This window comes from Salvelinus alpinus, chromosome 14 (assembly GCF_045679555.1).
Source record: "Salvelinus alpinus chromosome 14, SLU_Salpinus.1, whole genome shotgun sequence".
In the NCBI taxonomy this organism is placed as follows: Eukaryota; Metazoa; Chordata; class Actinopteri; order Salmoniformes; family Salmonidae; genus Salvelinus; species Salvelinus alpinus.
Window position 1 is genome coordinate 50379436 of NC_092099.1, and position 13616 is coordinate 50393051.

Genomic DNA, 13616 nt, shown 5'->3' on the forward strand with positions numbered 1-13616 from the left:
TTCCAAAGGATGACACAATTATTACTTATGTTTGTAGATTATATTCTGATTTACACCTACTGCAAAATAATGTTTTATTGCAATAACATTATAATTACTGTAGGACCTTTAATATTATTTATCAGAAATTGTGTAATTCACTGTCAACCAAATATGTATTACAGCTCCTCAAATGACAAACTGGTCGGATACATGCGTGCTCGACCTACTTGCGCAACGCCCTCGCTCTCTGACTAGAAATAGGAGTGAATCCTCAAACTCCGGCAAACTCCAGGCTGAGGACCGTAGAGTCTTATAAAGGGTCTGGAGCTCTCGGATACAGGACTGGCTATATGGGACGCTACTTGGATGTCACAGTCTTTCACTCTCCTAAGGGATCATATTAATTATTTAAAGGTTTTCTATTTTTACATTTTTTAAGTTACTTTCCCGTCGCGACGTTCTCATTCAGGATAGATGATTCTGTGCAGCTGGCTGATGCAGTCCGCCCATCATCATACTTGGGAATCTAGAACGTTCGGATGTTCTGTTGATCCCGACTTTATTCTTCTTTAGGACACTTTCTATTTTATGGAAAGACGGAGGACAATATCACAATTCGTTACAAAATGGATTTAAATCCAAGCGTAAAATGTAAAATAGTTGTCGTTGGGGATAGTGAATGTGGGAAAACCGCTCTACTAAATGTGTTTGCAAAAGATTCATTTCCTGAGGTGAGTTTTGTGACATATTTGTCATTTTTTAAAACATGATTATTATGAGTTATTAATCAGCTTGCAACGTTTCTTTCTGTGTCTAAACATGGATATCACCATTTTATTTCATCTGTAGGGCTACATTCCCACGGTGTTTGAGAACTACACGGCCAGTTTTGAAATCGATACGCAGAGAGTTGAACTCCGTCTGTGGGACACTTCAGGTGAGGACCCACTGCACATTATTACCCTTCTGAAAGCCTACGTCACTGTCATACATGCTGTAGCTAATAAATACCAGGCATGAAACATCTAGAGTGTTCTGCAACAGAAAACAAGCATGAAATCCTGATATGCAGTATTGGCCACATTATGTGCTTTACAGTAACAGCCAGCCCCTTTGAGAGGAATGGTCTGACGCTGCCTCTCTGGAATGTGGTAAAGGGGTAGATAGGAGTCGGATAACAGTTATGGAAACCTTTTGTACACCACCAGCATTAGCCTACATCTGAAACGACCCGCACACCCTTGAACACCTGACAATGTGGGTACTCAAACACTGGTGTTGCCTCTGTATAGAATTGTACATCAGTCTTGTGAAATCAACATAGGCTACTTACTGACATACATTTTTGTCCTGTGCACTCTGAAGTAAAGGCAAACCTTGCATTGGCACCTGTTTTGTATGCCTCAGTCTGTAGGAGTATATTTGTACTTCATTTATGAGACCTTTTTTCAGCTGTCTATGAGGAGAGACAATCTAAAGGGCGGTAACGAAATTAGAGACACTTATTTTCCCCTGGCCAACATACACACATTTTCACTCTGAGAGCTTGGCCTGGCCGGTCCTCTTGCATTATTTGTTTTATAAAGCCGCCCCCCCCTCACAGCCTCACACACTCAACAGGAATCCCATGTAAAGATCCCCGGGGGATCTAACCCAAACACAGCCCCAGGTCTGGTCTGCACAATCTAACCCAGCCCCAGGTCTGGTCTGCACAATCTAACCCAGCCTCAGGTCTGGTCTGCACAATCTAACCCAGCCCCAGGTCTGGTCTGCACAATCTAACCCAGCCCCAGGTCTGGTCTGCACAATCTAACCCAGCCCCAGGTCTGGTCTGCACAATCTAACCCAGCCCCAGGTCTGGTCTGCACAATCTAACCCAGCCTCAGGTCTGGTCTGCACAATCTAACCCAGCCCCAGGTCTGGTCTGCACAATCTAACCCAGCCCCAGGTCTGGTCTGCACAATCTAACCCAGCCCCAGGTCTGGTCTGCACAATCTAACCCAGCCCCAGGTCTGGTCTGCACAATCTAACCCAGCCCCAGGTCTGGTCTGCACAATCTAACCCAGCCTCAGGTCTGGTCTGCACAATCTAACCCAGCCCCAGGTCTGGTCTGCACAATCTAACCCAGCCTCAGGCCTGGTCTGCATAATCTAACCCAGCCTCAGGTCTGGTCTGAACAATCTAACCCAGCCTCAGGTCTGGTCTGCACAATCTAACCCAGCCCCAGGTCTGGTCTGCACAATCTAACCCAGCCTCAGGTCTGGGGGGGATCGGTGTCCCATCCACGGGACGGTTAAGCTAACGTAGGCTAATGCGATTAGCATGAGGTTGTAAGTAACAAGAACATTTCCCAGGACATAGACATATCTGATATTGGCAGAAAGCTTACATTCTTGTTAATTTAACTGCACTGTCCAATTTACAGTAGCAATTACAGTGAAAGAATACCATGCTATTGTTTGAGGAGAGTGCACAATTTTGAACATGAAAATGTATTAATAAACAAATTAGGCACATTTGGGCAGTCTTGATACAACATTTTTAACAGAAATGCAATGGTTCATTGGATCAGTCTAAAAACTTTGAACATACACTGCTGCCATCTAGGGGCCAAAATCTAAATTGCACCTGGGCTGGAATAATACATTATGGCATTTCTCTTGCATTTCAAAGATGATGGTACAAAAAAAGACAAAATAACAGTTGGTTGTTTGTATTATCTTTTACCAGATCTATTGTGTTATATTCTCCTACATTCCTTTCACAGTTCCACAAACTTCAAAGTGTTTCCTTTCAAATAGTACCAAGAATATCCATATCCTTGCTTCAGGGCCTGAGCTACAGGCAGTTAGATTTGGGTATGTCATTTTAGGCGAAAATTGGAGAGAGAAAAAAGGGGCGGATCCTTAAGAGATTTTAACCCAGGTCCAGGTCTGGGGGATCTAACCTTAACCCAGCCTCTGGTCTGGGGGGATATAACCTTAACCCTGGGGGATGTAACCTTAACCCTGCCCCAGGTCTGGGGGATCTAACCTTAACCATGGGGGATCTAACCTTAACCCTGGGGGATCTAACCTTAACCCAGCCCCAGGTCTGGAGGTAATTACCTGCTAAACTACAGTTGCGGATGCCTCCAGCCTGGACTGGTTGGGTGATTGGGCTGCTCTGCCTCCCTGGGTCTGTGTACTGCTCTGGGAGGAGAGGGAGTAGTAGGGGGAAAGAGAAAGGGGGATACCTAGACAGTTGTATAACTGAATGCATTCAACTGAAATGTGTCTTACGCATTTATCCCAACCCCTCTGAATCAGAGAGGTGCGGGGGGCTGCCTTAAGTGACAGTCACATCATCAGCACCCAGGGAACAGTGGGTTAACTGCTTTGCTCAGAACATAAGATTTTTACCTTGTCAGCTCGGGGATTTGATCCAGCAACCTTTCAGTTACTGGTCCAACGGTCCTACCCACCAGGCTACCTGCCGGTCAGGGAGTCCTCTGGGCTGGGTGGAGACGTATGTGTAGAGAGGGGGTAGTAAGGGGTTGAGGGAGTGCTTTGGGCTAGGTGAAGAGGGGTGTGTAGAGAGGGGTGAGGGAGTGCGTTGGGCTAGGTGAAGAGGGGTGTGTAGAGAGGGGGTAGTAAGGGGTTGAGGGAGTGCTTTGGGCTAGGTGAAGAGGGGTGTGTAGAGAGGGGTGAGGGAGTGCTTTGGGCTAGGTGAAGAGGGGTGTGTAGAGAGGGGTGAGGGAGTGCTTTGGGCTAGGTGAAGAGGGGTGTGTAGAGAGGGGTGAGGGAGTGCTTTGGGCTAGGTGAAGAGGGGTGTGTAGAGAGGGGTGAGGGAGTGCGTTGGGCTAGGTGAAGAGGGGTGTGTAGAGAGGGGGTAGTAAGGGGTTGAGGGAGTGCTTTGGGCTAGGTGAAGAGGGGTGTGTAGAGAGGGGTGAGGGAGTGCTTTGGGCTAGGTGAAGAGGGGTGTGTAGAGAGGGGTGAGGGAGTGCGTTGGGCTAGGTGAAGAGGGGTGTGTAGAGAGGGGTGAGGGAGTGCTTTGGGCTAGGTGAAGAGGGGTGTGTAGAGAGGGGTGAGGGAGTGCGTTGGGCTGCCTCTCCTCTGCTCTGTGACCTTAAGCTGATTGTGGCGTCCCTTGGGTCTGTCCAGGACACGACTCAGTGATTACACCACAGCTTCAGGAAGAGCTGACACACCAGTATTGACACACCAGGGCTGATACACCAGGGCAGTCCTCACCACACACACCAGTCCTCACCAGACACACCAGTCCTCACCAGGCACACCAGTCCTCACCAGACACACCAGTCCTCACCAGACACACCAGTCCTCACCAGACACACCAGGGCTGATACACCAGGGCAGTCCTCACCACACACACCAGTCCTCACCAGACACACCAGTCCTCACCAGGCACACCAGTCCTCACCAGACACACCAGTCCTCACCACACACCAGTCCTCACCAGACACACCAGGGCTGACACACATCTAAGGAGTTCCACTGGACCAGCAATCCCCTCCCTCTCATCACAACATGATGGTGTGATAACGTAGATTTGGTGGAATTGTTTTGATAACCTTGTGGATAGGGTGGCGCGTTTTGAGATACATGATAGTGTTGTTTATTGTTATCACAAACGAGTCTCATGTGGAAATTGGAGTACCGCAACTACGTATAATGGGTAAAGAGCCTCCAACACAACTAGGTATAATGGGTAAAGAGCCTCCAACACAACTAGGTATAATGGGTAAAGAGCCTCCAACACAACTAGGTATAATGGGTAAAGAGCCTCCAACACAACTACGTATAATGGGTAAAGAGCCTCCAACACAACTAGGTATAATGGGTAAAGAGCCTCCAACACAACTAGGTATAATGGGTAAAGAGCCTCCAACACAACTAGGTATAATGGGTAAAGAGCCTCCAACACAACTAGGTATAATGGGTAAAGAGCCTCCAACACAACTACGTATAATGGGTAAAGAGCCTCCAACACAACTACGTATAATGGGTAAAGAGCCTCCAACACTTTGCCACCCTCTCTCTCTCTCTCTACTTTATAATGCACATGTAGTCCACTTAGACTCGTGCTAGTTTTCTTAAAAGTGTATACATCTATTCTAGTGATTAATTGAACATCAACCCATATCATGGTAGCCTCATTATACTGCACATGCCATGTACAGTAATTTCTCTCCTAGGGATATCAGTAAAGATGCTGGATCTTAATTTGATCACCCTGTTGCAGGAGAACTTTCCTGCAATGCAGGAAATTTAAAATGTGTAGCAAAGAGGCTTCTGAAGTTTGTAATTTCCACTTTGAAATGTCAGACTTGATTTTCCCTTACGAAAAATGTATCAACCGCTACAAAAATGTCCATTGATTATAATCTACATAATAATTCACATTTCCTGTTGCCGATTGATAATTTTTTCTGCTGTAGAAAACTAGCTCAAATTAAGATCCTACATCAGTTGGTGAGTTCACTGAAATATAGGGTTACGCAGATGATCTTGTCTAGCTCCCTTCTCATCACATAGTACCCTACTCATTATTTTAGAGCTTTCTGGAGCAACCTGCATGAAGAATAGCACCGGAGAATAACTCTAACACAGTTATCTGAAAGGTCATTAGAAATGCATGGGACTCCAGTGTTCTAGGTTCTGTATGTAGATCAATGTGTTTATTAGAGGAATTCCCCCCCCAGTGGAATGTCAGTGGTCTGACCATGTCATTGGTCAGGGAAGTGGTTATATCCACCCCTGTGAGAAATATCCTCCTGGAGATTTCCTGTCTCTCTCCTATAAGCACAACTATTACTTATATGTAATAGTTATGTGCATTGACTTGGGTTGGTGTCCTGTATTTCTGTAGCCCCTAACCCACCTATCTGATCGATGAGCTGTACGTTGAATGAGGAAAGATGCCTTAGATTAGTTTGATGTCGTTGTTTTATCATGTACACTTTTCATCACGTCTCACAGCGACATGTACTGTACTTCGAGCCTAAAATTGCAATTTCTTACAGTCTGTTAGGTTTACCCCATTTTTATCAACTCAATCCTACAACACTATTTTAATGTTCCCATGGAAAATCCTTCATACCAGAGTTCTAAACATTCCAAATCCCCCACGTGTTCTGGTCGACCCATTTATCAGACCTTAAGGTGGGCTATGAAAATAAGGGCCTCAAGGCTGTTTGTTTAACATAAGAAATCTGACTCGCCAGACTTGAAAATATTTCTTCATTGTTTACATCTGCTGGTGTGAATTTGTTCATGGAGAAACGTGCCGGGAGGGGCATCCATGTCATACCACAGCATATGATTTATAGGCACTCTACCGTGTCCAAATATTCAAATGGGCCCACTGGTACAGAAGTTTACTCCTGAGAATTCAAACTGAGTTTAATTGTGTTTAGGTAAATTAGAGTGAAAATTGAAAAGACAGATGGTGATGGTGCCATGTGTTTTGGTCCGTGTTTTGGTCCAGAGTGGGACCATCTGGATTCCATTTGTGAATCAAAACATTTCTGGTTTGGGTGGGGGCAAACGTTGTAAAGCCAGCTTCAGAAGTAATGGATCAGGTTTTGAGTGATTGTTATGACTTCAAGTCACGATGTGAAATAGCATACTTTAACCCCACATTCTTTAGAATTCAATGGCACAATTCAGGAACCTAGCTTATTCTACATGGCTTTGTATTCTAAAGGAGAAAGCCCTTTGGCATGGAACCCTTAGACAATTACACAAATCTCCTTTCTGAGAATGAGAAGCTGTTTCCTACAGTAGAGACTATGTGTGAGATATGGTGTTTTCGTGCAGCCAGTTTGGATTAAAGGTAATATATAACCTGTGTGAGGAGAGGAGCCCCCTCATGTTGTAACTCAAAGACCACCCTACTGTGGGAAACTAGAAAATCCCCACCATTTTTCACAGAGGCACAATGGGGAGATGGGAACTTCCAGACATTAGTGTTGGTTTGGCTTCTTTACCTGGGATCCAACCTGACCCAGTCCACCACAGAGCTTCAACAGCCATAAAGATTCTCTACATTCCACACTACACACATTTATCCCAGGAAAACCTTCAGGACATGAGGCTATGTTACAGATTGTTTAGTGTGCAGTATGTACGTCACACGTGTGTATTTCACTGGTAAAATACCTCATAGAATTTTGTATTAGTTGGATTCTGTAACTTTGTTTCTACTCCTGTTTGGAATGGGGACCACTGCAGTTTGATCAATCTCTGAAAATAACATTGTCATTGTTTGAATCAACGCATCTATGGAAAGGTACATGTTGGTTAACTTACAGGAAGTTGAGGAAGTACCGTGACCCAGTTACCACAGACCCGCTTTTACTTGACTAACAACATGGTGACGTGTTTGAATTGCAGGTTCACCATACTATGACAATGTGCGACCTCTCTCCTACCCGGACTCTGATGCAGTCCTCATCTGCTTTGACATCAGCAGACCAGAGACCCTGGACAGTGTACTGAAGAAGGTGAGTGTTTTGGGATGATGTAGCGGACTCTTGTTCTGGAAGATAAGCTGCCTCGGCTCCTCTTGAACTGGTGAACAATGGCCTGTCCCAATGGCATTTTCATTCAGTCCCCTTGACCCTCTCTAGAAAGGCCTCCATTTGTGTTTCTGGGTCAAGTGACCTCTGAAGAACCTAATTCTTCTGAAAACTAGCTTTACCAATGAGAGGAGACTAGAACTAGGGCTGTACCAATGAGAGGAGACTAGAACTAGGGCTTTGCCAATGAGAGGAGACTAGAACTAGGGCTGTACCAATGAGAGGAGACTAGAACCAGGGCTGTACCAATGAGAGGAGACTAGAACTAGGACTGTACCAATGAGAGGAGACTAGAACTAGGGCTGTACCAATGAGAGGAGACTAGAACTAGGGCTGTACCAATGAGAGGAGACTAGAACCAAGGCTTTACCAATGAGAGGAGACTAGAACTAGGGCTGTACCAATGAGGGGGTACTAGAACTAGGGCTGTACCAATGAGAGGAGACTAGAACTAGGGCTGTACCAATGAGAGGAGACTAGAACTAGGGCTGTACCAATGAGAGGAGACTAGAACTAGGGCTGTACCAATGAGAGGAGACTAGAACTAGGGCTGTACCAACGAGAGGAGACTAGAACTAGGGCTGTACCAATGAGAGGAGACTAGAATTAGGGCTGTACCAATGAGAGGAGACTAAAACTAGAGCTGTACCAATGAGGGGGTACTAGAACTAGGGCTGTACCAATGAGGGGGTACTAGAACTAGGGCTGTACCAATGAGGGGGGACTAGAACTAAAACCGTACCAATGAGAGGAGACTAGAACTAGAGCTGTACCAATGAGGGGGTACTAGAACTCGAACCGTACCAATGAGGGGGGACTAGAACTCGAACCGTACCAATGAGGGGGGACTAGAACTCGACCGGTATCAATGAGGGGGGACTAGAACTAGGACCGTACCAATGAGGGGGGACTAGAACTAAGACCGTACCAATGAGGGGGGACTAGAACTAGGACCGTACCAATGAGGGGGGACTAGAACTAGGACCGTACCAATGAGGGGGGACTAGAACTAAAACCGTACCAATGAGGGGGGACTAGAACTAGGGCCGTACCAATGAGGGGGGACTAGAACTAGGACCGTACCAATGAGGGGGGACTAGAACTAGGACCGTACCAATGAGGGGAGACTAGAACTAGGACCATACCAATGAGGGGGGACTAGAACTAGGACCTTACCAATGAGGGGGGACTAGAAATAGGGCCGTACCAATGAGGGGGGACTAGAACTAGGGCTGTACCATTGAGAGAGGTGGCGGGGAGGAATGTGAAAACAAACTCACGTGAGGCTCAGTAGTAGTCCAACCAGCCTTGTTCACACATGGTCTCCCAGATCCCAGACACGGCTATTGTGGGTCTCAGTGACCTTTGACCTGGCTCAGTATTGTGCCAGCTGAGAGGAGTAGGGTCCAGTTCGAGATTCTTCCCCTGGAGAGAACATAATCCAACCAAGCTTTTTTGTTCTCGGACCCCGCTCAGTAGGGCCCCAGTCTCGGACTAATGCTTTCCCTTTTCTTTCCTCTGTATAGTGGAAAGGAGAGATTGAGGAATTCTGTCCCAACACCAAGATGCTGCTGGTGGGGTGCAAGTCAGACCTACGCACCGACCTTTTTACCAAATCTCACTCTGGCCATACCCCAGTGTCCTATGATCAGGTGGGTGTCATGTCTTTCTAAATGTCATTCAAGATTATGGACTTAAACATGATCCAGTATTAAAAGCGCTGGGAACAATTTGTAATAGGCAGAGCTCCTGACTGATTTCAGTGTTGTTCCCTCTCTGTCTCAGGGCTCCAACATGGCCAAGCAGATCAGTGCTCCGTACATCGAGTGTTCGTCTCTGCAGTCTGAGAACAGCGTCAGAGACCTCTTCCACGTGGCCACGCTGGCCTGCGTCAACAAGGGCAACAAGAACGTCAAACGCAACAAGTCCTCCAGGAGCACCAAGAGGATCTCACACAGCAGACCTGACCTGCCCACCGTGGTGTCAGACTTCCAGAAGACTAAAACTAAGACCTGTGCTGTTATGTGACTGGAATGATGTCATTAGAGAGACTGGGGGACACTGTGAACATGCTAATGAGCATTTGAATTTTGGACAACCATGAAGAGCTTTATGCACTATTAGTGTGCCAACTGAATGAGAGATGGTGTTGAGATGGTGAAAACAGCTATGCTGTGGTTGCATGTTATACCCTGCTTTTTTACAAGCTAGGGGAAGCATAAAAACAAGGCATGAACGAACACATCATGAACTAGATGTATTCCAGACAGTCGTCACGAAAGAGCTCTACTTTTATTCTCAGCTTGAACTTGAATCCTATGGTTTAGAACACAGGCAGGGTTGAAGAATCCTGACTATTGAAAAGCTTCCATTTCTGAAGTGTTACAGGTACCAGTGTTTTGGGGTCTGCTGTTTCAAGGATCCTGTGTTCTTCTACATAATGAACCGGAATTGTTGTGAGGAGAGACAATGAAGGATATGAGAGCAGTTAGATTGTGTAATGTACTGAGAAGCAATGATGACAACCAAGATATACTGTTACCCGTTCTGACGTCTCTGTTGTCTGAGCAGATTGATGCATGTCACGTGTTATGTCACCATTTCCTTTTTCTTAAAATGTTGCCCTTTTCTGAATCTGTTCATTACAATGTATTACTCTAAAACAATGTCAAAATAGTTCATTTCAGAACTGTCAATTTGCCATGTTTAAATGTACTGTAGTCATGTAAATGTGGTACATGTTTGAATTTATACTTATACATGTATAAGCCCATCATTAATGCCTCAGTGCTGCATTTATTGACCGATGGGAAATACATACCTTCATACTGAATTTGCCTGTTTAGTTTTATGAGAACTAGTGGTCTATCCGGGACACTGGTCTTGATTTATTTTAAATGTAGGGCCTTGGAAGCTCATTCAGTTCCTGTGGACATATATGGAAGTGTTGAAGTCTCTGGATCGTGGGTTTTCCTATGAAAAGAGTAACTACTGTAGATAAGATTTGTCCTTTGGTTAGTGAAGAGAGACATTTACTGTGAGTGACATCCTGCTCTTTCTGCCTGTCACGCAGTCCTCGTTATCAGAGCTGTGACTTTGCTAAAGTCTTTCACTCTCGCCTCTCCTCTGTTGGCACGCTGCAGGAGTTCTGGTCACATGATGACGCACACTGGGTGAACCTTAACTATCCCTCAGCCCAGCTGCCTGCTGGCTGTCTGTCCTACCAGCCCCAGCCCTTCTGAATCTTTTAGAAGCATTAAGACTTGGGTTCCTTCTGTTTGACATTTGGGTGTTTGTTTAAGTTATGTAGATTTGCTTGAGAAAACCCTCACCATGCCAAACCAGACATGTAGTTTTGGAACTGTATTTGTAAAGTAGTTACTGACAATATTATTGCTGTTCCTAATGAGGAATCAGTGAAAACATCCAGGCAATACCTACACGAATGCCTTGATCACGTCAAATGCGACCTAATGTGCTGAAATATGTCAAAACATGGGCCAATTCTGTCCAACAATACGATATAGATGCCTCAATGATACATGAGGATATGAAACCGTTCTCCTGAAACCAGGTAACTACAGTGATGTAACATGTTAAGAGATAGTGATGGGGATATGCTTAGCGTTGCTATTTTTGCACAATATATTGCTGTTGTTTGTCGGAACAGCAGTTTACAATAACCAGGACACAAGTACCATATAGATGGGACAAGTGGTCTGTGTCATTGAATTGTATTGGGTAAATGATTGCTCAGTGTGTAACATGCATCAGTGGCTCCATCACCACCGAATCGCTGCATTTTATCAGGATTGTTCTGGTGTTGTGGGGTGCTGTCTAATCAATTCCCTAACAGTGCCCCATTCAAGGTGATATGAAAGGTGACTTAGGGAAATCTGTGCTGCATAATATGGAAGAGATGGCTATTTTTATGCTACAGCAAACCTAATGGCATATAGCAGTTCTGCTTCATTGAAATACAAAGGACCATTTGTCTTTTGTGAGCATACAAATCCATGCCGTTGAGCTAATGCTATGGAGATTATGGTGATAACAGAATACATTTACCCGTGCTTTTGTATTCATTGTGGTTAGATTCAGGGTAATAGAAAGAGATTGTCTAAATTGCAAGCTTTATTCCACCACCCCGGTTTTCCTCTACTGCAGTGATACTTGTAGTAATATTGTGAAATAGCCTATCTTTACAAGCTTATCCAAATTAGTTCAATTGATTGGTTGATCAGAATTCCAACTCTTTTAACTTGTGTCATCACGTAAACCGAAGAACCTCTGGTTGCTTCACATGGTGTCTATGGTATGTATCTGTTCAGTGTAGTTTCTCAGCAGTGGAGAGATACTAAACCACAAAACAATAGCTGTTAACAGCAAGTTCAACTTCATATTAGTTCTCATTAATCGTACATATTTTATGTTAATATAAATGGTAGGCCTACTTCGAAAGGTAATGATATGGAAACTGAATTGCCATCCAGAGGTTTTTGGTGATCAAATATTTTATTCGTTGAGCCTAAACTGCCAGCTTGCAATTTCACACCTCATTGCAAGATTAATTAAAGCACTATACCACCATTCTGGCCTACTGGTAAAATGCTTGTTAGCCATATAAAAAAAAAATGCTGATATTTACACCTCCCTCATTTAATTGGATGTACAAATTGATATACAAATTTATCCCACTGCAAAGATATTGATAATGTGTTACAATGACTAGGGGCTCTATTCAATCTGAATCGTTGAAGCGTCACAAGATAACACGGTAGAAATGTAAAGGTCATTTCATATTGAGCCGACATCTGCAGCGTTTACCGTGAACGCTGTCTCCACTAGCGCGGGAACATTGCCTTTAAATTTCAATAACGCTGAATTTCCACGATACAGATTGAATATACCCCTAAATGTGAAGATACATTGGTCACACTCTGGGTTTGCCATTTTGTCAGATATGGATCCATCCTTCATAAGCTGTGTTGAGTGATAACAACCTTATAAACGCATATGGCTTCACAGGCCACCTGCCATGCACTTAGACTTGGTGAGCAGATGTTTCACACAGCAACGCCACATCTCGTAAAGCTTTTACCAATGTCAGCAAAATGGACGAATAGAGGGTCGGACCTAGAGTTCTACTCAAATTCCATGAGGGGAGATGTGTGAATGGATTCTGACAAAAGAGAGCTTTCCTCTGAATAGGCTTGGCTGAGTGAATGGGGAAATATTCTGTTTGGGCTGTTGAGAAAATAATCCCCCACAGACACGCCCAGATTTCTCAAGACATGACAAAGACTGGAGATAGGATATTTACATAAGCCTGAATTCTCAAATTCTCAACAACAAAAAATGACATGAAAAACATTATGTAATGTGTACCTAATATAGTGCAAATATGTCTGGTGCTTGATTTATATTTCATCACCTGCTTGAAAGATCACAGTGAATTTATATAATAAACTTTCCTTCTTGCCTTTTGCGGTCTAGCTCATCTCAGTCAAATTCCTGTTGCCATTTACAGTAAATCTGTCAATCAGAGCAGGAGGAACATCATTTCACAGCAACTTCTCAGTAATCCGCCTCGGGCGCTTGACAGCAACCATAATATCCTCTATGATTAAAGAAATAATGTGAGAAAAGATCATCTTGTTTGATAGGTATTTGGCACTGATACAGCAATATTCTACCCATCACATATTTTCACTTCACTGTACCTCTCCGGACATTTTCTCTGCTTAGTCCCCTTCTGTACTTCCTGTTCACCCACGACTGTGGGGCCACGCACAACTCCATCACCATCATCAAGTTTGTTGACAACGCGACGGTGTCGCAAGGCGCTACAGAGGATGGTGCGGATTACCCAGTACATCACTTGGGCTGAGCTCCCTGCCATCCAGGACTTCTATACCAGGCGGTGTCAGAGGAAGGCCCTAAAAATTGTTAAAGACTCAGCCACCCAAGCCATAGACTGTTCACTCTGCTACCGCTCAGAAAGTGGTACCGCAGCGACAAGTCTGGAACTGTAATGCATCTGAACAACTTT

At 44.6% G+C, this 13616-nt stretch overlaps 1 protein-coding gene across 1 annotated transcript; it reads left to right on the plus strand.

Moving 5' to 3' along the window:
• Positions 1–254: 254 nt before the first annotated feature.
• On the plus strand, positions 255–10397 carry LOC139539022 (rho-related GTP-binding protein RhoE-like). Its single transcript, XM_071341699.1, has 5 exons — positions 255–713; positions 832–919; positions 7380–7489; positions 9091–9216; positions 9350–10397. Exons 1-5 carry the CDS (start codon positions 609–611, stop codon positions 9590–9592), a joined length of 672 nt encoding a protein of 223 aa, XP_071197800.1. The 5' UTR covers positions 255–608; the 3' UTR covers positions 9593–10397.
• Positions 10398–13616: the final 3219 nt, after the last annotated feature.